The following is a 27,323-nucleotide window of genomic DNA, read 5'->3' as shown; positions in this document are numbered from 1 at the left end:
TGTGTGTTGTGCGTGGCCTGTGAAGTGGAGGTTTATAGTAGGCCTGGGCGAAGCACTACGCTACGCTCGCGTAGTTTGCGAAGTTCGCGCTACTTCGCACTACGCGAACTGCACGTAGCACAGTGCGAACACGCGTAGCGTAGTGTTGCGTAGTGCTGCGGTCATTTTTTGCTTGCTCGCGGTCCTCAACGTCAAGTTTGCGACCGCGAGCAAGCAAAATGACATCCTGGCGAGACTTTTTCCTTGTTCGCGATCGCGAGCATGGAAAATAAACCTCCCGGCGAGATTCCCAACGCGAAAAGGTCAGGTTTCTCATTGCGAGGGGTCGCGTATGCTCGCGACCGCTCGCGATGAGAAACTACCAGTTCGCGTTGAGAAAGCTGCAGCTCGAGTAAAAATCTACTCGAGCAGCAGAAAACTACAGCTCGCACTGTGCAAGATGCCATTTTCAATGATTGCACAGTGCCGGTTGCTTGTCCGCACTGTGCAATCATTGAAAACAACATCTTGCACAGTGCGAACATGTTACTTCGCAGTTCGCGAAGTGCTACGCGTAGCTCGCGTAGTGCGAACTTCACTTTGCGTAGCTTCGCGAAGTGCTACTTCGCGAACTACGCCCACCCTTAGTTTATAGAGCGGGCCTTATCAACGGAGTTCTAGTGTTCTTTGTGAGGTTCAAAGTGTTGTTCCAAAAGTGTGGCGGTAAACGAATGGTCGCTCTTCAGTACGGCGGGAAATGGGCAGATCAGGGGTGTAGCGCAGACCCTTGCAGTTCCTGTGGCGCAGGGGCGGGGCTAACCCTTTAGGGGACACCTCCCCATCACAGGGCCCCATTCAGTGCAAGATCAGTTAATATCTATGAGATGTGGAAGACTTAGGGCCCCACATCACATTCTGCAGGGGGATCCAAACATTTTTAGGTCTCGCCTGACCCAGCGCATGCGCTGGTCTGGCGAGACTTATTGAGAGGGCTCCAAAAAGTGCTACCAGGCCAGCATAGAGCTACTATGCATCTGCGCAGGCGCGCGCGCCACGCTTTACCGCGATTACTTTCACTTTAGCGGCCGCTTTGATGTTTGATCGCGATCACTTTTACTTTCGCGGCCGCACGGCCGCTTTCCATAGCCAATAGGTCTCGCTTTTGGGACCTTATAAGTATTTAGTTATGCAACTGTTGCATGGCTAAACACTTATAAGGTCCCAAAGGCGAGACCTATTGGCTATGCCAATGCTTGTTTGTTACGCCACTGGGACAGACCTCAGAGGGATTAAGCATCAGTCAAGGATTCTTGCCCCCTCCGAGTAGAGATTCTAATCTGTTGTTTGGGCTCTGTTGGTAGGAGCTGCAACAGTTCGGCCTTTCCATTCAGAGCCAGGAATCTTCCAATGTAAGAACTCTCTGCACAGTGAATGCTGTGATCTTTCAACGAGCATTGGGTGTAAGTGGATGACAATGGCAAAAAAGCCTACTCTAAATAGTGCATCAACGGGGGTGCACCCCAGCCCATCTTCTTCAGCATTATAGCGCACAGCCAATGTCTGCAGAGGTTTGTTATAGGTCCTCTTTCCAAGGTACCAGGCGGTGCGGCAGGCGAAAGACTATAACATGGAAGATGGTCTTTATCAACTGCAATAGCTTGTTTGAGAACTGCTATTAAGCTATTAGAACATGTCAGCTAAGAAAGCTAGGAGAGTCAAATATTGGAATGTTGGCGCAGAGGCCTGTTGCAGCAGAGATGATGGTGTGGAGAGTAGTTGGCCTAACGGCTAGGGTGGTCGACCTCTAATCTGGGGAACCGGGTTCGAGTCTCGGCAATGACGCTGAACATCCTCTGATTCTGGGCATCCCCGTGCCTAACAAAAATGAATGTGTCCTCCTGTAACGCAACTGGTGCTATGTAAGGTGCTCTAAAACCCGATACCTTCGGGTCAAGGTGCGCTATATAAAACTCCGTAAAAAAAAAAAAAGTAAATGGTAACCCATAGTGGAATATTCAGGACTGGACAGCCAATCAGAAGTCTTCCTTTTTGGACAATAACTATTGTTGTAGACCCGCTCCTGACAAATTCTGTAGCTTTCAGGTTGGCATTACCAGTCCTAGTTGCATCAGGTATGACTCCATCCCTTGGTAGGGACTTCCCAGCCCATCCACTGTCAGCCTACATTATGCCGACTGCGGTGTAGTGTAGACTATGTCTGGGCGTGTATGTAAACAGGGAAGTCAGTCTTTTATTAAATGCAAATCTCTTACAAACAAAAGACTTCTCCCTGACCTCAAGGATTTCTTCTGCAATGGTCTTTCAATGACCAAATGTGAACCCCCCCCCCCATCATCTTAAAATGCGTACCATTTAACGTTCTCTTTATGAAATGTCCCATGTCATTGGACCAGACATAATTTAATCCTATACATATATTTTTTCTCTTTCCTTTCTAATTTTTTCCATTCAATAATTCATTTCTCTCATTCAAAATTGTAATTATTAAAATCACATTAATATCTGACTATAGACTCTTTCACCATATGGCACAACGTTTTCATACATTCCTATTCAACGATTCAATTCTTTCTAAATTCTTTGCAAGGGCTGTCTACATTTGTAATTTTTCTCTTTATAACATTTCCTTAACGTATTTCGGCTATGTTGATTCCTTCCCAGCACCTTATCTCACCTTATCTCAGGACAAAGCATGTTTGATATAGCAGTTGTCACTTACTGTGAGAGGGCTCTATTCCTATAAGCACAGATATAGCAATATGTAGATTTCTCAAACACTTTAAATCTTCGAATCATATTACATTGTGCCATGTTATATAAACAAATTCGTTATGTAGTAGATCGCATACATTCTGTTCTCTATTCATTTGACAGACAGGTAGTAATTTAAGGTATCCCGTGCAAAAATAATCTCACTTTTCTTATCCACTAAAACTAGGAAGGCACATTCTCAGTGCTTAATTTGTAAAATATTAAGTGCCAGGGCTCTGACAAGGAGACCACTGCAGCTTGCACCACCCATCGCCCTTGTCATCGCTGCCAAAACAACTACTAACCATCTCTCTCGCATGTAAAAGCGACAGTTCAGGTTATTCAAGGTCCCCAAAGCTAAAGGAAACACTGGGGAGGCAGATATTAGCAATTTTAATGTATATTGTATTCCTAAACTCCCGTTGTTCTGCTCATTTCTAAATTAGATGAGCAGCGCCACCATCTGGTGGACTGTTCTAAGTATGATGTTGAAAATGAGGTGCCGGTGCCGAGCACCGGACACCAATTAAGTGCAGGTGCTTAGCACCAGGAAGCCCCGGCTCAAATTAAGCACTGCACATTCTATTAATTAGATGTAATACTTGTATTCTGAAACTCACAACTTCCGAAATTGGGAATTACTAGAAATTAGACATTCACATTCAAATGTAACAAAAATGATATATTATGTTTGTGTTGTTTGTGTATGTCTGAAAGCCCATCTCTAATTTCCTATTTACATGCACATCGTGATGCATCGTGCCTGTAATACAGAGCTGAAATAGCCTAAATTATTACAGTTGAGTTTTGGTGTCAGAATGCCTGCTGCTAGAACCAGCTTCCAGGGTGAAAGGCAGGTCACAGGCCATAATTAAAGCTGTGTTTTAAACGAGGAAAAGAACTGCCTTATCTTTCTTCTGATATGTTCTTTTTTCTAAAAAGAAAAGCGACGAAGAGAAAGCAGATGTTTATGGCAACATGTTTCTTTTTCTACTCATCATTGGTCAGTATAGGAAAGATAGAATCTATCAATTTTCAACACAATCTGAGCCACTGCATTTTTTAATCTAATTTGCATGAAACTGATCGTAGTATCTTTTAGAAAATATACTTACTGCTTTTTGGTGTGCTTAATTTCATAGTATATATTCTGCTTTTATTCTTCGTGTCTACAATAAACATGAAAGAGCCAGACACTATGAATTTAAGTGGTTTGCGAGAAGGATGATGGTCTTGTAAAGGAACTTGGCCTTTGTTCCTATATTTGGTCATAGAACTTCTTGGTGACTTGCAATATTCTTCTAATGTACAGCACAGGATACTTTTCCCCATACACATACTAGGTCACAACTTACGCTTTTTTTCTACCATTAAGTCATGCGAAAAGGATCTCCTTCCTTCTTACATTAAGGTGCAATAAAGAACAAATAAACTCAATGGATGACAGGCATTTATTTAATTGTAATCAAGCTCAATTTTAAGTGTTAACATACTTATATTTTATAACTTCAATCTATCCTGGGTCATTACAAAAATCTCTTTTGTAGTTCTAAACTTCAGAGTGACAGAAAACAGAAATTAGTAATCTCATCATTCGGTCTAGTGTTTTACCTTGAATTTTGTTTCCTCAATAACATATTGAAACTCTGTTCCCAAGTTATTTACATGCATCTTTAATGCGCCACTGACGTTAACAATGTTGCATGCATCTTCTTGTTGTCTAGCACATGCTGAACCAGTGTTATCTAGCCTTATCTCACTGATCATGCTAAAGAAATGTATTAAGTATATAAAATGATCATTTTCACGTGGTGGTAAAGTGATATACAGTATTTCTTTCACTTCAGATTTGTAACATAAACTTTATGTAACAGAATACAATGAACTGCTCATTTAGGGATGAAATAAGTGTAATCAACACAGGATATCTGTAAGTGTTTTTTTTTCTCTTGCTATTAATCAATTTTGATAGGCTATAGGCCAGTGAAGATCACATAATCAACCATAGTCAGATCAAAAATTAATGAGAAGCACTGTAGCATGAATATATGTTGTCCTAATTACAATGTCGGTCGGAGTTGACTCTAACCAACACCGTTTCGGGGAAGGAACTACCCGACCATAGGTCGGCGGTTCCGATAACCCCATTAGGATGCAACCGCACATGGTGCTTTCGCAAACTTCCATTTTTGAATGGGAGGTTGTGTGGCGGACCGAAACCGCCTGCAGCACAAGCTCCCATTGTAAAATGGAAGTTTGTAAACAGCTCTGCACTGTGTGGCAGGCACCGTCACACGGTACCGGGATGTTTAGGGGGGCATCATAAGTGCCCCCCAGGCCCACATGCAGAGGGCCAGGGGGGAACAGGGGCCCTGTTAGGGCATTCCCCCCCCCGACCCCCCCGCCAAAGTCAGTTTCCGACAGCCAATTCTTGTCAGAAAGGCCGACATGGATTGGCTGTCGGAAACCGACATCATAATCCCAACAGTGGAAACGCAGTCCTTAAGGTATTATGAACATGTGAACCTGGAACAAGCAGTACTTTCTTATTAATCTATGCGGAACATTTTTTAGTGATAGGTTTAATTTGAGCTGTGTTTGGGGAGCAGTTTTAAGGGTTTTACCCATTCTCTCCTGTGTCTCTTTACCTAAGTGTTCTCAAACATGTGGAGGTGGATTTCGAAGAAGGGATGTTCTTTGCAAACAACGCCTGGCTGACGGAAGCTTCCTTGAGCTGCCAAAGACCTTCTGTTCTTCTTTGGTGCCCATCTCTCAAGAGCATTGCAAGAAGGAAGACTGTCCAGCAGAGTGGCAGTTTTCTGATTGGTCACAGGTATATTCTGTGTATGCATTACTGTTTTCTTGCCGGCTTTTATTGTGAAGTATGTTGTTGATAACCCCTCCCACGCACACATGTGAGCAAATTCAGTAATAAATAGATATCAAAAGGTTGTTTTGCATAGATGTGCAATAATGTCTCTTATTAGATGGTTGGAGAGATCATCTGCAAGGTGTCTTACCTTGTGAGAAGAGACCCCATAATTCTCTTACACCTTCATCTCCTGAATATTTACCCACTCCAAGTTGAGTACTCACACAGATGAGGGTCTTTCCAGTTCAGGATGTTTTATAGAAGACCCATCTATCTTCTAGTGCCATCCCATTTGCCTTCCTTACAGGATGGAGCTGAGTTGACGGTCATGATAAACTTCGATATAGGTACATCTTCTAAATGAGTCCTTTGGTTTCCTCAGGCCCATAATTTGGTAGGCTCACTGCAAGAAATATAGACCAGGAAATAAGACATGGCACAAGACCCTGGTTCATGGAGCCAATTTTATTGTAGCCAGTGCTGCTATTGGCTTGTGATAGAATGCTAACCTGCATTTTTACTTTGCATTCTGCATCTGATCTTCAGTGAGAAGTCAATGACTTCCCATTTTCCTTCATTTGCGCCTGAAAAAGCTTGTAAAGAAATTACCTATCTTGGTCTATGAAGGTAGTGCCCATTCACACTTGAAGGAAACATAGATGTACAGTTGTTCCTTATTGTGGGCGTATTTGATGGGTTTACTGGACCCAGATCTATATTTCAGATTACTGGCCTTTACCCAAGTACTGGAAGCCAGTGAGCAGTCTATCAACAGAGACAGAGTGTGCACTAGTTTTACCATTTAACTTCCCTTGCCCCATGATCCACATGGCCACAACCAAGTTTGTGGTCTGCCTCTGGATTTTAAATCCACAAACAACATACAGTCTCCCTGTCTAATTGTTTGTACGTTGCAGAGGCATCAAACCGTACACCACAGTCCTTCGGCCTCATGGGAGGCCACCTCATCCTTGTGTCTGACCTTGAGGGCTATTAAGCCTAACAATTGGGATTCAGTGCACTCTGACTTTAACCAGTGTTTCCCAGACCCAGAGAGTAAACTAATATGATTATATATTTCCTTGTTTCTAAGTCAGTAATGACAAGGGTCACCTTATTTGGGGAGGGCCTCCCAATATACTAACACAGCGATCCCGAACAGAAAATATAATCAGTAGCCTCGGTGTTCTGGAGAAATGTCCTTGCACATCAGGGCCATTGATTGTTTGTTTCTCAGAAATAAAGCTCCTCCACTGGGGGTTCTTTCTGAGAAACCAAATTATGATTCTGCGTACTATCTCAATGGCAGCACTTTTGTCGGAAATGTTCCAGAAGAATGGTCGGGAGCTTAAAATATGGTGGAAGGTGTGCCTTGGGATAGGTTAAACCAACCAACTGGATGGAGGAACACTTGGAGGTTAGAACACATGGGCCCTGATTCCAGGTTTGTCACTATTTATTGCACCTCACAAATAAAGATACCCCAGGGTACGTTATTTATCGGGTGTGGTATATAGCCCCGACTCCAGGTTTTGGTGAAATAATATGTGGATTTAGGTGCTTAAACCACCCAAATCCGCATGGTGTGGTAAACACGTACACTTTTCCACTGTGGAGTTTCGAAAGGCTTGACCTGTCGAAATTTAATGAAGGTTGTGGTATTTAACGCTACCAGTAATTAGTGGGTGCCTTAAATAGCACCCAACTCGGAATTCCAACCCCTGCACAAACAGGAGCTTGTGCAAGTGTTGAAAACATCATCCCACTCATCAGGGCCATGGAGGCTACGTAAACACTGTAACTCATGATCCTTCAAAGGTTTGATTGCATTATGATGGAGTTTTAGCTACTGCAGTTTGCGAGCGAAAACAAAACCTTTCCTGAATGATAGTTTTAGACTTTGCTAAAGGGCTTGGATTGAGGGCGTAAGAAGTGCAGTAATGTTTTCTGATTTTAGAGTGGAAAAAGTTACTAGTTATTCTGGATCTGGAAAGACCCACCCAAGTCTACTGAAGGTTTGTGAGTCAAAAGCCATATGTGTATGGAATACCTTTCACTTGTGTACTGCATGAAACGCCATAAAAATTGAGTTATAAAATAGATAGACAGTTTGGCCTTGATTATTGAGCTATTTGTCATGAAATATACGCATGTTTTTATGCATTAATTTCGCTCTGCCTGATTATGACTTGTTAGATTCTGTGGGAGAGCCTGCCGTGATTTTTCTTGCTGGTAATTCCTGTTCAACATGGTAATTAACCATTGCTTGGGATTCTCCTCATTACTGCAAAGTACTGGGGCAATTGTACCAGATGGTAATGATCAAATGCATGTAATCATACTGTGGTCACAGTACCATGTAACTCCTAATTAGGGCCATAGAGGTGTAATGTTGCATTATAGGAGCCCATGCACCAAGGTGAAGGAGGAAAAGTAGGAACTCAAACTGCACAGAATTAGAACATGCACCCGAACAAAATTTAGCATAGATCACAGAGCATCCCAAAAAAACGAGAAAAGGTTCTTACACAAGATTTCTAGTTACTTACATAGCAGTTACCACGAGTGACATTCTGCATCAGAGAAATAAGGATAAAATCTATTCTGGTAAAATGAAAGTTTATATGTACCAGATGCTTCAGGGACACAATTGCATCCCGAAAACATATTGTGCCACCTTTTCAATAAGTTTTTCAAGTTAAGACTTCATTATGAGTGGCCTGGAGCTTTACCCCTATACCACATTTGGCTATTTGGAGTAGTCCACTGTTTTCAGACTTGGGACTCTGGGTCTACAAATACTGGACTCAGTACTTCCTGGCCCAGAAAACATTGCAGTTGGACCTGAATGCGTAATTGCTGGTTTTGCGTGCATCTGCAAAGCCTGGCCCCCGCCGGTCCTCCTCCGCAAATGCTCCCCATGGTCCAATGGCAACTTCCCCAGGTCCCAGACAACACCCATAGCCCTGCTTGCAGCATTATGATGCCGCAATTTACCACCTGCTGCCTGCAGGTGTTAAATTGCAACAGAAAGAGGTTCTGGTAATGGGCTGTGAATCACAAATATATGTGGAAAATTCCCAGTAGAATTGGGTCTGCAAATTATTGCCCATTATGTGCTCATTATCTTGTATTGTCTGGATTTTGGTGACTGAGATCAGAGATTACCCTTTGCCCCCCCCCCCCCCCAGCCCCAACCCCCACAAGCACACACACAAATCCCTGCACTAAACCTCATTACTTATAGTGAGGGCCTTAGAATGGCATACACCACACACAGAAGTTGGTAATCAGCTCCTGGCTGCACCAGTGGCCAAACTCCAAATTCATCTTTTGGCGCTGGAGATCTTCTCCTTATATCTGGAATATTTACAGCAGAGGTGTGCAGCATAGGTTCTGAAAGGCCGTATTCATGCCACCTTTTTAGAATCACCCCATGACTTCCTTTTAGATTAATTTAATGTAAATGTATTTTATGATGTTATCATCAAATCTGGAATGGATTCAGCTCGGTGGACCTACACTGGTTACCTTTGATTTACATGAACGTGATTCCTGACTGACTAATCGACAGTGGGGCATATTTACAAGCCCATTTTGCCACCAGTGTGTCACTTTCTGTGACGCACCAGTGGCGCATTGTGGTGCTCCATATTTACAAAGACACTTAAAGCCAACCTGCGTAGCTTTTTGTGACCTTGTAAATACGGCCCCTTTTCACGCAGCACTTTGCGTGAAATGGGCGTTCCATAGGTGTTGCTGTGTGTGTTCCCACGCAACACCCATGGATTCTGCTACATTCCCTGATTTACAATGTGTCGTAACCCTGTGAATGCGTCAGAATTCTACGCCTCCCCAGGGGCGTTGAAATCATTTTACTGAAATTGTTTAGCTGTTTGAAAGCACTGATAGTGAATTTGAAGCCTTCTGCCTCCCTGCAGTGACGTGCATTTCTAAGGTTAAGGGCAAGTATACCCAAGTGTCTCTAAATCATCTGGAAAGTGCAAACAAGCAAAGCACCTGGAGCTTGACCCAGCATGTGTGCCATCTGCACAATAGACTTTACAAGACAACCAATCTGAAGTCACCTTTTTTTCCTCCTAGTGCTCTGTGAGCTGTGGAAATGGAACACAGATACAAAATGCATATTGTAGGCAGATGTTGAAAACAGGTGAATACACTGTGCTCAATTCCTCAGCATGCCCAGACCCACCTCTCCCTTCCATGATGAGGCCCTGCGAGCTCCCGCCATGTGCAAGTAAGTGCTTTACGTTTATGTGTTCCATTGTGTTGTTCCATCCACCAATGTCTTCTGTTTCCTTTTCAAGGCTCTGCTTTATGGTGTGTTTCCACAGACACTACCAGAGGCTCTTTTTACTTCAGGGCCTTCACATCGTTATCTGTCAACGCTTTTCTTCCATTTGTTTACGTTACTTCAGACCCACTGATCTCAGCCGTGCACACTCGCAGCAGGAGAGATGGGTAACATCGTTATTTTACTCACAAAACTTTGTGAAATTGTATGAAAATTACATACACTTGAAATGTTCTTGCTGGTGTCTTGCATACAAATTGAGTGCAAGGGCGTGATACACATTCAAAAGTCGGCCAAGATTTTGGTAAAAAACTGGTTTGAGGAGAAAGTGTTTCTCATCTCTGGTTTTACTGTTCTCTGAGACATTTTCTTCTCGAGCCAGTGTTCCATGGGAACAATTATGCAAATTAAGTATCATGAAAATAAGAAGAAATGTCACCTGGACCTAGTCAACAGCCAAGACAGAATGCCTCAGTATACATGGGCTTCTTTCTATTAGAGGGTGCAATAGTGTTTCAGATGTTGGCTTATTGATTTTTTCTATTGTTCTTTATTGAGTTTAACACAAAACGCAAATACTGTGGTTGTCAGGAAATCCTCAGATTCATATCCGTTTCTTACAAAAGGGAATAAGAACTACCACGTAATAAAAACGAACTAGAAGAATTCCACCCCCGGTACCAGAACACTCATCATGCCCACCCTGCTTATACTGAGCCCAATGTCTATCGCATAATGCAGACTACAACTTAGACATCATCATAAAAACGTTTTACCATATGTAGTCCTGTTCCCAGACCATGTGAAAGAATTTGGCCTAGAAGAGCAAAAAAAGAAGGGAGGAGCACTTTCTTTTGCTCTCAGCTCCTGTTCGGACCAACTTTTACCCCTATTTTGCAGACAGCCCAGGCAAAAGTTATTCCCACCCTATCATATGGAAGCGAGGTTCTAAAGGGGCGGGACAGTGGCAACTTGAACACAATTATTGCAAAAATCTTTAGAACAGTGTTTAAGCTTCCAAAAAACACCTCATCAGCACAGATCAGGCTTGAATTGGGCATCAGCAATCAATCTCTGGCGAGACTAATGAGTTTTTTAATAATCTGTCATAAACTAAGGTCATCAAAAGCCGGGAGTCTGGCACAATATCTTTGGTCTAATATATCCACAAACCAATGGCATTCGGGGCATGCATACTGGGCCAAAGGCCTGGCAACTTTGAACTTAATTGAAGCATGGGATTTGCAAATCAGCCAAGGCGAATTTAAAAGATTGGCAAAAATAAGTATGAAAAAACTCTCTATAGTAGAGGACAAATCAAGCCTCGCAAAAAGGTCACACGGCTGGCTAACTCTGAACACGTACTCCAATCTGTCTCCCCAGGGGTACCTATCTTTACCATTCTCTACACATACCAAACTTCGTTTTCTAAGATTAAGACTGGGAGTGTCCAACCTGCTTTGTCATCTGCCGAAGTGGAAAAGAGACCAAACACAGCAGCTATGCCGCCTTTGTGGGAAACACAAAGAAGATATAATCCACATTCTCTGTTTATGTACAAGCCTGATGCAGGAAAGAAGGTCCCTCCTAAGGAAAACTTGGAACAAAATGGAAATCAGATCCTGCAGAGCTGCAGTTTTAGCGCGTCTTAATTCACAAAACCCGGAGTTAAATTATGCCTTAGTAAGGTTCATGGAGCAGGCCGGCAAAAGAATAATGAAAGGGTCAAAAAATTGAAATCATGATCATGGACCTAGTTGGTATGCTGCCCCTGAGTGGTGAGGTCAAACGTACTTTAAATCAGCCCACACCAAGACCTTGCAAAATTAATTTGATAGAAATTTGAAATTGTTTGAGCAAGAGCGAATGGAGAATGGACTCCTAACCTGATAGGCCGTACTTTTATGTTACTCAATGCACTTTATTGGTTGTACAGAATGCCATTTTAGAACCTGTACTGTCTCATGGTAATATCGCAACTTTTTAACGTATTTAATCAAATCTTTTAATCAAAATGTGTTGCTTATCTACCTGGGTTTGCAAAGGTTTTTATTTAACTAAGCAATAAAGTTTACTTACTTGGGGCCTAAGGTTCCATACATCTAGGATAAGTGTCAACAGCTCCAATATTGTAATTGTTATTCCATTTATATAGCGCTTACTACCCCTGATAACGCATCAAAGCGCTTTTCAGCAAGTAACACGCTACTCCAGAAACAAGAAGGACTAGTGGTGAATCAGTATAGGGCGATATGAAATTAATTTGAGCAGTGGCCATGTGAGTTTGTTGTTTAGATTGAATAAGGATTGTGGTGGGATATCAGAGGGGAGGGTTTGCATCTATATAGTGCTTGCTAACCCTGATGAGGTGAGAAGCGTTTTTTGACGTGTAGCACGATACTCCGGAACCCAAACAGGATTAGTGGTGAATTAATATTGGGCATTATGAAATTAATTTGAGCGGTGGGCATATGAGTCTGTTAGTCGGCTTGAAAAGGATATTCGAAGGAAGAGTCTGGAAAGTGTTTATTTGGAGATCATAGCTGTAGGTGGAGGTTTGGGATAAGTAAAAGGGAGGTGGAGGGGAAGAGTCAGAGGGAAGCGGTTAGAAAGGCTTTTTTGGGAGATCTGAATAGTAAAAGAGGTTTGAGACTATGCCAGGAGGGAAGAGTCTAGAAAGGGTTATTTTGGGATCATAGCAGTAGAATGGGGTTTGGGATGAGTCAGAGAGTGAAGGTAAAGGATATATTGAGAGAGTATAGGGTGAGTTATAGGGTAGTGCATTGGAGATGCTGAATTAGAAGTAAACTAATAAATAGAAATATATATAAGTACATGAAAGGTATATATGCATCTGGAAGGTAATACATATAGATTTAATTTGTATTTATTAAACTCAGTGTTGCTGTACTTCAAGCTATTTAAAAAAAAAATTATATACATTTTTTGGGTATACATCTAGCTGAATATAAATGGGGAGAAATAGGTCTGATGTGCATAATTTACCTGCATAAATTTAAATCTGACATTCCTGGAGACCGCATGTGCATAGTTAGAATGTTCTCCCACACGCCATCTGCAAGTTCCAGACTTAACACACCCATCCACACTTTGAGTACCTGTGCGTTACCAACATAAAAAGCAGGGGATAATGCAGAATAGGAGTGTAACCACATGTGCAGCTCTGAAGGTGAGGATGTGCAATGGCAGAATAAATGTTGAAGGCTCTCAACCCCCAGAAGGCTAAGTAGCTCTTGTTGCTGCCACTAGGGCCTCATTTGCTATAAACTGACCTACAGTAAATCCGTTTTCTCGCATATATTGTGAAATCACCTCAGAGTTCCCCCATAGAACAAATCACCCACCACCTCCACTGTAGCATCACTTCAAATCTGCCTGACATACTGTCTAGATAGACTATCTGACACATTGGATTGTTCAATAATAATTACAGCTTATATGAATCACACACCTTTTAGGAAATTCTTAAGGAATCAGTTCAATTAAAATAATGGTTGGCCCCGATCTGAAAGTCCTACTTAATCAACATGATTCACTTTGACGGCTTTGGTTTCTACAGACTGATACAATGATCATGACCTGGAGCATCTGTTGTCCCAGTGGTTAGATCATGTGTCATAACTAGGTGAGTGACTAGTAGAAGGCATAGCAAGGAGGCTGGTCACCTCTTGTGAACTGTCAGGTGTTTTAAGATTTTAATACATCTACTGAATTGCACTTTTCATTCGTATGTCCATTACCCCTCAATACTGTGGAAAAGATTAGTTAGTGTCAGCTAATTGACAGGTGAAGTTTTTTCTTTTTTTATATTTTCCTTTAATTGTGGACTAGATGAGTGTACAGATTTTAATGGTTCCCCTTCCACTTTGTTGTAGGTTTCCCCCATTTTCCAGTCACTCGCTCTTGTCCCTCCCACATTTACTACAGAAACTGAGGTTTACTAGTGTGCAGATCTCTGCACAGAAAAAAATCAGAAAGGCAGAGGTGAGGTCTCTACCCATAGGTTAGTGAATAGTATTTGGTCCTAGGTGAGTAGTATCAGCAGCAGCCCGTCCTTTACGGCTGAGGGGCCAGGCCCCCCACCTTTTTCCAGGCAAGAAGAGTGTCTGTCAGGCTGAACAAAGGACAGCCTGGCAGACATTCTTCTTGTTCAGGTCAGGGGTCAGGCAGGCAGGAGCTGGACTTGCGCTAAATGCACAGGCTCCTGCCTGCCTGAGCTGAGCTTTGCCAGGCTGAGGATTTCACAGCCTTGTGGACCTCCTCAGTATTTCAAAAGTGCCTTGTGGCCCTCCCCCTAGTAATGGAGAGGAGCAGCACCGATTGCCTTAGACCTGGGTGCTTTAGTTTTAAGCCCTGAAGTGCCCATGGCCGAGTGTCAATCAATGACACCTCCTCACAGAGTGGGGTGGTGTCAGTAGTCTCACTGACCCCATCCCACCCTATGACGAGATTAGAAGTGCTTCCTTTCCTAAAGTCAGACAATGAGGGAAGGCAGCAGTTCCAACACTCCTGGGAGCTCCGTTGCATGGGACTGCTGCCTTCCCTCATTGGCAGACCTAAGGGTAGCCAATGAGGGAAGGCAGCAGTCCGAATCATCCTGGGATCTCTGGGGCTTCCCTGTTGGAGATGTGCTGCTGAGGTAAGTTTTATGTGGTTTTTATTGTTTGGTGCGTGCATGCGTGTATGTAGGAATGTATGTGTATTTGTTAGTGAGTGCTGTGAATGGGGGTGTGTGTGTGTGTGCGTGCGTGCGTGCGTGCGTGTGTGTGTGTGTGTGTGTGTGTGAGGTGTATGTGTGCGTGTGTGCCCCCCGCCTACACTCTTCCTGGTAAAAGTAATGGCTGCCACTGAGTAGTACTACTATAGTAATACTTTATGTACTACAAAATACTGTTGGTGAATAGAACCCAATGTTTGTGAATCATCCCTTGTGGCACACAAATCTGGTTCCAAAAAAGAGAAAGAAGTATTTGGATTAAGTTCTTTTCTTAAATTTTTAAGAAAGCGAATTTAGGGTTCCATCCATTTATATTTTTCTGCTCTATCTCTAATAATTTGTTTTCACAGAGCTGAATGCACTGAGGGCCCGATTATGAGGTTAGCGGTTTGGCGGCGGGACTGCCCTGCTGCTGCACCGCCAAACCCGTGTAAGAACCGCCCGGCGTATTATGAATTTTTTTGCCACTGGCGGGTGGTTTCTTTGGCGTTCCCACAGCGGTGCCGTTAAGCATAGACTGTTCAAGTCCATGCCATGCTTGAAATGGGGATGCATACACACGGGGGCACATGTTGTGCCCCCATCGGGCATCTATATGGAGTGAGGCACAAGGTGGCCGTGTAGGGCCCCCTTTCTTTCTCCACTGCCACTGTTTTCATGGAGGAAAGACCGCCATGAAATCAGTGGCGGTGAGGAATGTCGTAATATGCTTGGAGGGACTATGACTGTCCTGCCAAGCATATTACTGCCTCAAGACCGCCGAGCCACCGCCACGGAACCGCTGGTCCCAAGGTGGCATGACTGCCAAAGTCGCAATGTGGTGGTCAGAAGACTGCCACCGCTGCCTCACCACGAGTCTCGTAGGGCGAGAATAGCCAGACTCGTAATTAGGGCCCAAGTATCTGTTTGATAAACATGTGCATTCTCATCCAGGGATGTATTCCTGTGCTCATGCATTGTGTTGAGATACTGACAGATGATGCTCTCATGGAGCACCAAAGCCGGGACACCAAAGAATTCATTGTGTGCACATTGGAATGTTGGTATTTTTATTTGGGATGAAATTGCAAGAATTGTTTGATTCAAAAACAAATTATGTGGAATAATGCAGCACTTTCCATGGCACTATTTCAATTTATTGTCATTCAAACACGAATTAATACTGTGAGGGCAAAGGTTTTGTCTCATTAGCACCAATTTAACACCTAAACACCACAGTCAGCAACTCAAAGGTCCCCAATTTAAGGGTCTTCCATGATTCTGCAACCTGTTAGTCACTTTTTTAGTAACATTTGATCTCTTTGAGCCAGAAATATTTTTTGTAGGAATCTGCAAGTTATGCAGCAGATGGTAAACGATGGGGCCTATGTGGTATATTCATACCACAGCCACAGAATTGCATAATTCCAGTAGTTCCGCCTATCATTCTCTAGATCGCAACTAATTGCAGGAGAGTACAGTCATGACAGTCAAGATACCCAGTGGTAGCTGCCTTGGAATGGGGGTGGTGGGGGGGATGTGCGGGTGGGAATGGATAAAAAAGAAAGAAAAAAAGAAACTTACCTTCGCCGCGGCATGCCTCTTCTCCGTCCTCTTCATCTGCTGGAAAGCACTGGAAGCACCCAGGTTCCCGTACTCTCCAAACCAATCAGAAAGCTGCCTGAGCAGCATCGGAATTGTTCTGGGGAGCCTGTTTGGCTGCTCAGGCAGTGCCTGGGAGCCTGGGAATGTTCTTCACAGGGCTGTGCAACACAGCCCCGTGGACAACATGCTAAGTGCGCATGACGGTTTGGCCGGCTCAAGAGGGCCGGCCAAATCGTCATGCGCACTTAGGGCCATATGTAGGTAGCATTACATTTACCGATTCATAAATACCGAATTTTACCGATTCGGTATTTATGAATCGGTAAATGGTATGTAGGTAATTAATCGGTAATCATTACCGATTCGGTAAATATCTGTATTTATGAATCGGTATTTACCGAATCGGTAATAATGCATCCCTTCCCATTGATTCCTATGGGCCTGGAGGCCCATAGGAATGAATGGGAAGCCAGTTACTATTACCGATTCGGTAAATACCGAATCGGTAATAGGGGAGGCATTATCATGGGTGGCAGGGTGTCACATTGACACCCTGTTGCACCCCTGATTCGTGCATGTGTGCACATGTGGCACACATACATGCCCTCTGGGCATGTATGTCTGCCACATGGCACTTAACAAATTGCACAAAAATGCTTTTTTAAAGGTATTCGTCATTTACCATCAACTTGTAGTTGGTGGTAAATAACGAATCCAGACACCAATTATGCACTCACTTGAGTGCCCCCTACATAGCATTTCTGGATTCGGTATTTACCGAATCGGTATTTTACCGATTTCATAAAATTCCGATTCGGTAAATACCGAATCCAGAAATCAGCCACCTACATCCCAAGTGCCTCAATACCGGTCGGTAACGGGATATTTACCGAATTTCGGCCGTTACCGACCGGTATCTGGCTTCCTACATATGGCCTTTAGAGTGCAAACCACTCCTCACTCTGCTGTGGACATAGAGCCCAGCCCCACCCCGACCTGGCTCTGATTCCCGCACAGAAAAATAAAATGATGAAAATTTCCTGTTATGATCATTTTATTTTTTACACTGCTGAAAGAAGAGCAGTCAAAGGAGTGTAGGAATTTTAAATAGAACAGAGGGGTGTATATGGTAATGTTCAGCAAACGAACTGATAGCTGCTTAGCTCACTGCATGAAACGTGAATGGGGATGCATGGTAGGATGGTGGAAGATTCCTCTGCACTCCTCAAAAAATGTTGCTTATTCACCAGTCATCAGATACAGCAAAATACTGCATCACATGTCCTGTCCTGCAACTAATCCTTACTGAAAAATACACACTATGTTTTAAAATAAACCGCTGGTACCTTATTTTTAATAGTGTAACTTTAAAAAATCTATCAATAACACTGGGTTAAGGTTCCTGCCTTCTTCTTAACAGAATCTAAACATGAGGTTTTTTTTCTCCTCATGGTTTGTATTTGCAGCCACATTAAGACCAAATCGGAAAAACAGGGATTCATTTTTCAGTGGGAATTTTAGACAGGGAAGCAGGTTGAAGTAGAACATAAATTGACCGATTAAAGAAAAATATGCCTTTTAGCACAAAAATACTACCGTTTTTAAAATAAAAAGGCGAATCCAATGACAGGAGAGGTGGATGAAATTAAAATTCGAAAGCAGTAAAATTAACTTAATTTTGTGGGGTGTCACGATGATTCTTTGTAATACTGCATATTTACATGCACACTATTTCTTTTCTAATTTGAAATGTCCATTTTATATGTACAGCACCATGACAACTCATGTGAAATGTTTGCTTCATTATTTCCTGTTCCCCAAATTACCAATACCATGGGTGTAGGAATAGTACGGGATTATAGTTTCTATTCCGCAAGTCCCCTGGAAAATGCAAAAATCCAGAATATTGCATCCGATTCCTTTTTTCATTCCTATTTTTGCTGGCCATTCTACCCCGGGGATTTCACCTGGTGGGTTGTCTAGAGAGAACACCATGGAAGCGGTATTCTCACATTCCTTGAGATTCTGGATTCACCAAGAAACAGTGTTTGTAGCCAATAATGATGATATAAGTACACATTGTTAAAGAAGTCTTTCAGTGTTACATTGATGCATGAGTAAAGGGGAGGTGGAGCGGGAGAGTCAGAGGGAAGGGCTTGTTTGGGAGATCTGAAAAGTAAGAGGTTTGAGATGATGCAAGGAGGGGTAGAGGAGGGAAGGAAAGGGTTATTTTGGGGATCATAGTGAAATACCATGAATAATTAACCATATGGCTCAGTTCTAACCCACACCATTTTAAACTATATTTCAGGGCAAAGCAGGCCTGGTCAGAAGCAAAGCCCCCATATTTTATCCTTGAAGAAGATTTACATTCAGGTGAGGAAACAGAAGAAACTTCAGTTCAATGTAGGTGGCTTTGCATACCTGCTCCCAAAAACGTCTGTTGTCCTGAGATGCCCTGTGCGGCGGTTCCGCAAGGCCTTGATAAACTGGGAACAGGAAGGCAAGCCCCTTCTCAGTACGGCACATATTACCGTCACCACACATGGCTACATCAAATTTCATCGGTTAAAACCATCTGATGCGGGAGTGTACACATGCATGGCCGGTCCTGCCCAGGAACATTTTGTAATCAGACTCCTTGGCAACCACCACAAGATTATCACTCATCCTTCTGGAACCCGGGAAGACGAAGCCATGCGAAAGACAGGTTTAAGTGAAGCTTCCAGACCAAGGCATAAACATGACAATAAGATTCTCTTTAACGAAAGCAATACAGATAAAAGGGGCCTTCTTGCGGATTTCAGCAGTCGCTATGATGACATTGTCTCAAAATTTCTGGAGCTTAATATATGGCCCAAAGAAAACTTGGAGAATTGGGGAGGGCTGGATTCCACTGAGAGAAACACTTCTGCTGAAGAAGATCAGAGTTATGAAGTCATCTTTCCTTTTGCAGTGGCCATTGATCAAAATCGGCTAGATGACATCATTAGGACCTTATCGGAGCATCCTTTAGAAATGCGCGACAATTATAGGAAGCAGATCCTTTCACATCTGGCACAAGAGGTGATCAGGAGTAATTGGGAAAACCATGAATCCTTCTTCAGTAACCAGAGAAAAAGAATTGGTTTAGGATCTGTTGAACCTAGGTACCACAAGCCTGTTTCAGGATTTACAAGCTCCTTGAGGACATCTCCTATTGATGGAGATTTTTTTAGCTCTATGGAGTCAAATAATGTTTCGCACAACCATCACTATAGGAAACCTGTAATACTGAGGAAGATTTCAGCTGCACAGCAACTCTCAGCTTCTGAGGTGGTAACTCACCTTGGACAAACAGTTGCCCTGGCAAGCGGAACACAGAGTGTACTTCTTCACTGCGAAGCTGGAGGGTACCCAAAGCCAGTCATCAGCTGGGCAAGGAATGGTGTGGAAATGAAATACGGAGACAGGTAAACGACATCATGATTGGTTACATTTACGACGATCTCAGATGCATGCTCATTGTAACAATTCAACAAATGCATTATTTTGCTACGTTTGCAATTACTGTTGTTGATAGGGTTTGGGAAACTCAGGTTCTGGGTCTTCTGTAATCAGAGAAAAGGTTGCATCTCCTTCCACCAACCACCCAGACACCTACGCTCTGCAGGACTTCTACTCACACACATCCCATGCGTATACAGAACCAGATTAGAAGGCCCAGCATATTCTTACATCGCTCCTAAAGCATGGAACAGCCTCTCACTCCACATCAGAGCTTCATCTTCTCTTCTTGAATTCCACAAGAAGTGGAAGACCTGGCTTTTTAAGTAAACAACCTACCATAGGCAGGCCTAGGCACACACACCTGCTCAGTGCCAGGACATCCTTGCGGGTGATAGTGCACTTTACAAATACACATAACATCACATTGCATCACATCTAGTCCATGTGAAGACAGGTGTTTGTAGGATTAAAATGTGGTTTGCAGTTGAACAGAATTACGCACATTACCACTACATTCCCCTTGCTTGTCCCAGTCCTTATCATTACTGTTGAAGTGGACCCCAAGTTCAAGACAGGAACTCTTCAGATAACATGCTGTGAATACAAGCCCCCATGCCCCCACCACTACATTCTTGCGCCATAAAATGAACTGGCATCCATTTTGGTGCAGATCACAGAAAGTCCAGTCCAAGGGGGTAGGTTGTAATGACTGGGACGAGAAAGAGAAAGGCTAAGATTAATGGTAAGTAATTAGAATAATCCTAGCGATTTAAGGAAGAAGACGGGTTTGGAAGGTTTTGCCTACATCTATGACAGTGTATGTTCTTGAAAAAACACCACTTTGTTTTGGAACACAATGCTTGATTATAGTACTTCCCCTACATATTTCTTCCAACTAAATCCTCCCTTCTAATAGGAAAATCTATCCAGACAAGCTGTGGGCGCTGTTTTGACAGCGCAGTTGTCACCTCCAGGCAACAGACTTTATGTAAAGGGCTGCTTCACCTGGCAAAGGGCAGCTCCCTTTGCCCATTACAACAGTCACATCACCATGACATCCATTTGTTACTGAATTCTTTAACCCCTTCAGCGCGGCGCGGATTTCCGCGCCACGCTGAAGGTTCTGAGCGCGGGCGGGGCCATGACGGAACGGTTCCGTCATAAGCACAGCCCAACCGACGTGCATGACGGAACCGTTCCGTCATGCGCGTCGAAGGGGTTAATATCAAGGCAATCATTATTAGTTATCAAATAGTGAGCACAGATGTCTGACACCTTTGCAGTGGACAAAATAGACATTGCACAAATTTGTAAGCATTGCTTCCACCCCAGGTCTGTCACTTACCTAAGGCGATTTAAGGCAGCAGCCATAGATCGCCACCTGATACCAAAATTATGGAAAGCATGCCTGAATATTCATGTTTTCAGTGCATTGCAGTGCTTTAAATGTGGAAGCACTCTCACGAAGAGTGTCAGCACTTGTTTCATTTGAAAGGGAGAGTACCCGCGCTTCACATCAGTGTTTCAATACTTTGAGTGGGAGTGTAAAGACATTTCTCAGTAGCAAGCAGGTGCGTTGTCTACCTGGACTTATGTATTTCCATTTCAAGGACTGGTGCACAGCTTATATATCTGCTTACAGAATTACATTCTGCTTGGAGGGCAGAGAATTCTTGTGCCATCCCTGGCTATCAATCGCGATTTGAGGCATGACTGCTTTTGGATTGATTTCGCCCACGAGCAAAAACAAATGGAACCTTTTGAACCTGCAATTCCAGCACGCAGCTTTCAGTCTGAGAAATAGCCCACTTTATACTGCTTCCTCATTGTAGTGCCTCCCAAGTGTTCTTCTAATACACATCACTCTGCCTTTCTTTATGTGCATTCCCTTGTGCACCTTGCTTGACATCATCCTGTGCTCCATAGATGCACATCTCACTATATGCCTCCTGATCACAGGGCTGTGTAGAATAATTTGTGTGCATTGCCATCTGTGCATTTGTTGTCCTGTGTGCATTTGTGCCTGTATATCTGCTGACCTAAGAAAAATGTATGTCTGTAGGTAATTCAATCTTAGTGCATATCTGCATTTGTGCACAAAAAAGAAAGTGAGTTCATAATTCGATTGGATGGTAGTCTACCACAAGTGACAAAATCACTAACCTGTTGGGTCCAGGCAAAGGTTTCAATAATTTAAATCTGAGTTCAACCCCTGGTAGTTATGGCACATAGCAGACGGACTTGATTTAGAGAAAGTGTGTAAAGCATTTAGAAGTACCAAAATAGTTAGAAAGTCAAAAACACACCATAATAAAAATCCCACTCCAATTTATGAAAATGGAGGGATATTTAATAAACAAAAGTACACCAAATAGACAAAAATCTAACAAAGGAAAAAAGAGTTATGAATTTTAAAACATTTAAGAGAAAAACCACTAAGAAAAAGTAGTCAGTAGAAGATGCTGTTAGCTTATGACCTGGACCCAGGCATGACTTTAAGCTGTCTGCGATGGAGCTCGGGTCAGATAAACCAAGCAGGTTTGTCCTGGTCAAAGATCTTACCTTCTGACTTAGTTTCTGAAATGAGAGTAGGAATCCTCCAGAGGGCCAGGTTGTAGATTATATCCGAAGAAGCCCTCTCAAAGCTAGATGTTGGATGATGTCCCGCTGAAGTTGCTGGTTTTAGTGGCGAAAGCTCAGAGTGGGAAACGTTCAAATTTTGCACAGAGAGAAATCTGCTCATTGGCTGGATACCTTTCACAGGTTCGCCTGTTAACATTTCTTCGTACTGACATAGGGTCTAATTAGGACTACGGTAGTCCAATAGACCGCTCTAGCCACGGGGGCGGTGCGGGCACTGCCACACCATCTGTCTGACCACCCTATTACAAATTGGGGAGTCGGACCGCCTCAACCGCCAGGGATCAGAGATCCCTGGCCGTGTTGCGATGGTCTTGAGGCTGCAATATGCTTGGCGGTGCCGTTGTGGCACCGCCAAAAATATTACAAGTTTTCTCTCTGTCAAGGTTTTCATGGTGGTGAGTTCACCATAAAAACTGTGGCGGAAAAGAAACAAAGGGGGCTTTGTTGCCTCAGAGCCATGGGGAGAATGCAGGGGGGCACATGTTGTGCCTCCTGTGGGCATGTACCCCAGTTCCTGCATGGCATGGACTGCAGAATCCATGCTGTGCAGGAACTGCCTTTGACTCACCCATGCCAGTGCCCTTTTTCAGAGACACCACCAGACACAAGAAAAGTTGTAATTTGGTGAGCGGTTCTCACACGGCTTTGGCTGTGTGGGAGCGGGGCGGTGATCCTGACCCTCATCATTCATCTGTGATACGCTTCTCCAATGCCATGTTCTAAAGCATCTATCTGGCCCACTAACTCCTTTTAGAAGTCAGGTGCCTTGAGGATGGATGCAATGCACAACACCTGTTTCAGAATGTCAAAGACCTTTTAACATGCCTCATACCATTTGCCCCTGTTGGGTTGCCTCTTACAAGTCACCTCTGTTAGGGGCGACCATAATGGTGCCATAGCCCTAGACAAACCTCTGTCAGTGTCCATTCAGACCCAGGAAAGCTCTGACTTGAGTCTGGGTTTTCAGAGGATCCCAGTGATAGTCTGGATTTTGGGCTTGAGAAGCTCTACATGTTTACCACCTTCCACCGCCTACTTGGTGGCCCAGGTACAGTACACACCCCAGCCATATCTGGCACTTACTGGCCTTCATAGTTGTCTTGCCTGGTGCAGGGCCTGAAGTACTTCTTCAAGGTGAGTAAGGCGGTCCTGCCAGATGGTGCTAAAGACAGCAATATCATGTGGACAGGGTGCACTAGAGCACCCCCATCCCAGACAGAACCTAACTGGCCAACCTCTGAAAGATGGCAGGGGTATTCTTCAACCCAAATGGCATCACCTTGAACTGGAAGTGGCCCCCAGGAGTTTAGAATGCTGATCTCTCCTTGAATCCCTCAGACAGGGCAATCTGCCAGTACCCAGTGTTATGTCTAAAGTATTTAGGTATTTGGAAGCCACTAACTGGTCAATGTATGTATCGGACTTTTAATTATCCCAGATGGCATTGCTTCATGTGTTTTATAAACACAGTGCTGTGATTTAGTTAGTTGCTTTTAGTTGATAGCTCTGTTTTTAGCACTGGTGTGGAAGAGAATATCTTATCAAAGTATTCTTTAATTAAGAGGTTTTCTACATGAAAAATAAGTTTGGCTATATGTTCGAAAAACTGGTCTGGTGTACCAGAAGGAAAACCAGGGCCAAAAATGGATGCTAGTAAAATAAATAGCATAGATTGCATATGACTGTTGGATCAGTGCCAAAATTCACAGCTAAGGGCCTTATTATGAGAGGTCCGAGTCTGGTGCAATAATTATCTCATCCAGTACAAAAATCACCCTGATGTGTTTAGCATTTATCCAATGCGATAACTATTGCATATTCCAAGATTTTGGTGAATAAAAATGTTGGTGCAGTGCTTACTGCTCCAATACATGTCATTCACTTGTCTCATTTCGAATTCCTGCAGGTTGGACCTGCTGACATTTAGTGAAGGGTTATGTCTTTATGGCACCTGGTGATTTCCAGGTGCGGTAAATAAAACAGAACTCAGGTTTCTGAACAAACAATCAGGGATTTGTGCAACTGTCAGAAAACTATGACCTGCTCATAAATAGGGTCAAAATCAGTGCTAGCATGAAGCTCTAAGGATGTACCCGTAGTAGCGTGCTACTCACCGAAAAGCGCTTTAGCACCTCATCAGTGGTAGCAAGCGCTATATAAATGCAAACCCTTCCTTCTTCTATCGACTGTCCTTTTTCAATCCTAATAACAGACTAACATATCCACCCCTCAAATTAATTTTATATTTCACTCTACTAATTCACCACTAATCATTTTTGGGTTCCAGAGTAGCATGCTACTTGCCGAAAAAGCGCTTCAACGCCTCGTCAGGGGTAGTAAGCGCAATATAAATTCATTTACAATTACCTGAACAATAAACCAAAGCCAGGATGGAAAAATAGTTAATGACTAAATCCAGCTGTTCTTTTTTGTGTATCTGAAATCTAAGCTCATCTGAGTGCATCTCTGAAATGCAGCTGACTGGTTTAAGCACAAACATTGAGTAACCTTTACTGATGTGGTCGATGAGGCACTTACCCACTTACTGCTTTCAAACTTTTTATATTCTCGAGCCAAGAACCCTTGGCTAAAATCTTTATTCACTTTGTTTTGCATTAAAATATCTTATTTTGTTTGAGCCCTTGCCTCACACTTAGTCCATCTTGGATTCAGCTCGCAGTTCTGAAATTCTTGGTTAGGGCCTGGAAAATAGGCAGCAATTTTTGTAATGCGGTTATTCCACGAGGAATGGTTTCTTATGAGTAATTTTGTGGCAGACTGCTTCATGCAGAAAATATCTCGCTGAAAGACAGTTTTTTTCTCAAACCAGCCTCCTGTTGGTATCTCTTGAGACTTTTACACAAATGTTATTCACATAGAAAAGTGAGATATTAGCAAACCACCTTATGTTCTGAAAAGCACAATTTTGCGAAATGTTTCATGTAATTTCACGAAATCTAATGAACAATATTGGCCTTCTCAGTTCATCCAGACGGAGTGACCCTGATTGGCCTGATAGACATGGCCTCAGTGCTTAATTTGAACTGGTGGTTGCCAGTGAGGGTCACCGACACTTACTGTTGGGGATTGGCACTTATTTTTCCTCAACAGCCTTTAATCCAGAGCAAAAGAGTGAAAAACACAAAAAGGGATACAAGGAGGAAGTGAAAAATGAATCACCCAAATACTGCAATAAGCAGTAAAAAAAAGTGACCAGTCACCCTTTTCAAAGGGCCTTCCACTTCATGGCATCACCTGTTGCTGTATTTTTAGTAACTTTTGAACTGTTGAGATACAAAACAAGTTCTTTGCTGTTGAAATCTGCAGATTATACTGCAGACGATGGATTATGTGGCATATGCGGCAAATCTATAATTATGTGAAAAACGCCACGGCTGTAAAGTTAAATAATTCCAGTGGCCCTGGGTATAGTACTAGTCTAAATGGTGCCCAGTGGTACATTCCTGTTACCCGAAGATGTTAGCTTTAATAGTGTGTCTGTATTTTGATGACCCGAACTTAACCCGAATCCAATCAGGTATCAGAGCGCTCTGATACCTGATTGGATTTGGGTCAAGTTCGCGCTCTATAAAACTCTGCAAAAAAAAATATTTATATATATATATTTACCTCACTACTCCCTGCTAGTGAAGATTTTAAAACTTGTCTTGGACGGTAACTTGCCATCTCCATCCTGTTATATTGTGAGTTTCCCAAACTGATTCCCCCATATATCAAAAATATGGTGCTTAAAACTGTGATTTGAGGATTTATGGAATTTCGCTGATTCCCTGTGCATCACTAGTAAAGATTCAAAGTGTGATCTTGGGGCTTATAATATTGTCTTTGGCCTTGCCTGGGTCATTTCCCCAAAAGTACAGTGTTTACTACTTAAAACTGTGAACTGAGCATTATCTAACATTTATGTAACCTTCTTTGTAACACTAGTGACCAGCACTTCCCACGCAATCACTACACACTCATCCTGCACTAGTAATCCCCTTTAGCCTGGTAGCATGTTTCAACCACCTCTTCAAACAGACGTGCAGCACTGAAGGCCAACCTACTGGCAATATGTCACTCTTCAAGCCAGAAGCATATTGTGCTCCTCTTTGCCTGTCTTAAAATACGCTGTTTAACTCGTACATGTCAGCATCATGTATGTGCTAAAACACCAACTCAGCCAGCAACATGTCCCTCCACAACAAAACAATGATGTTAAAACCCTCTATCATCTTACGTCATGCATGAACCATTTTCTTGTCCCACAGAAATGGCCCTAATTTGAAACCACCACAATGTTGAAGGACAACCCGCAGTCTAAATGTTAATCTTCACACCACGGCTAAACAGGCTCTTGGCTACTCACTACATCACACGATCACTCTAGCAAACGAGCTGACCACCAGAATATACATCCTAAACATGACCACCATGCCTACTCAGAAGCATGCACAAACCTCATACACAATACACCGCCCCAAACTGCTTTAAGAGACTCAATTCACAGTTAGGGCTTCTCAACTTGAACGCTACAGCCACACACATAACTTTGTTAAAAAGGTCCATATGTACCTCTAGCAGGGTCTGGTGGTTCAGTTAACTAATGTTTCTGCTGCAGAGATCTTTGTTTGACCGCATGGTCATAGGTTAGAATCTCTACACATCCATTCAACCTTTCATCCTTCTGAGATTGATAATGAGTACCATTTAGGGGGGACCAATGATCAGTTTGTATCTGTCAGTAGCACCAAGAAACACCCTGGAGGACACGGGGTGAAGATGCCCAACCGCACGGTGAGCTGGAACCCCTTGCCAAGAAAGTGGTTTCCAGCTCGGGTGTAAATGAACTACACAATTGATTTCCAATAAAAACCTCCCAGGACAGGGAGGCGGGACCTGACGAGTTCCTTATTGTTGTAGGGCAGAGT

The 27,323-nt window shown here is 43.1% G+C and overlaps 1 protein-coding gene across 1 annotated transcript in view; it reads left to right on the top strand.

Moving 5' to 3' along the window:
• ADAMTSL1 (ADAMTS like 1) overlaps positions 1 to 27,323 on the top strand; it is a 731,209-nt gene that overhangs the window by 597,715 nt on the left and 106,171 nt on the right. Inside the window, exons 17-19 of the mRNA XM_085634733.1 lie at positions 5,405 to 5,584; positions 9,728 to 9,881; positions 18,572 to 19,712. Of these exons, the coding sequence (XP_085490859.1) occupies positions 5,405 to 5,584; positions 9,728 to 9,881; positions 18,572 to 19,712 (1,475 nt within the window). The remainder of the gene's footprint in view (positions 1 to 5,404; positions 5,585 to 9,727; positions 9,882 to 18,571; positions 19,713 to 27,323) is intronic.

Source organism: Triturus cristatus, chromosome 2_1, assembly GCF_964204655.1.
Source record: "Triturus cristatus chromosome 2_1, aTriCri1.1, whole genome shotgun sequence".
Taxonomy (NCBI): domain Eukaryota; kingdom Metazoa; phylum Chordata; class Amphibia; order Caudata; family Salamandridae; genus Triturus; species Triturus cristatus.
This window is presented reverse-complemented; position numbering and strand designations above follow the sequence as displayed.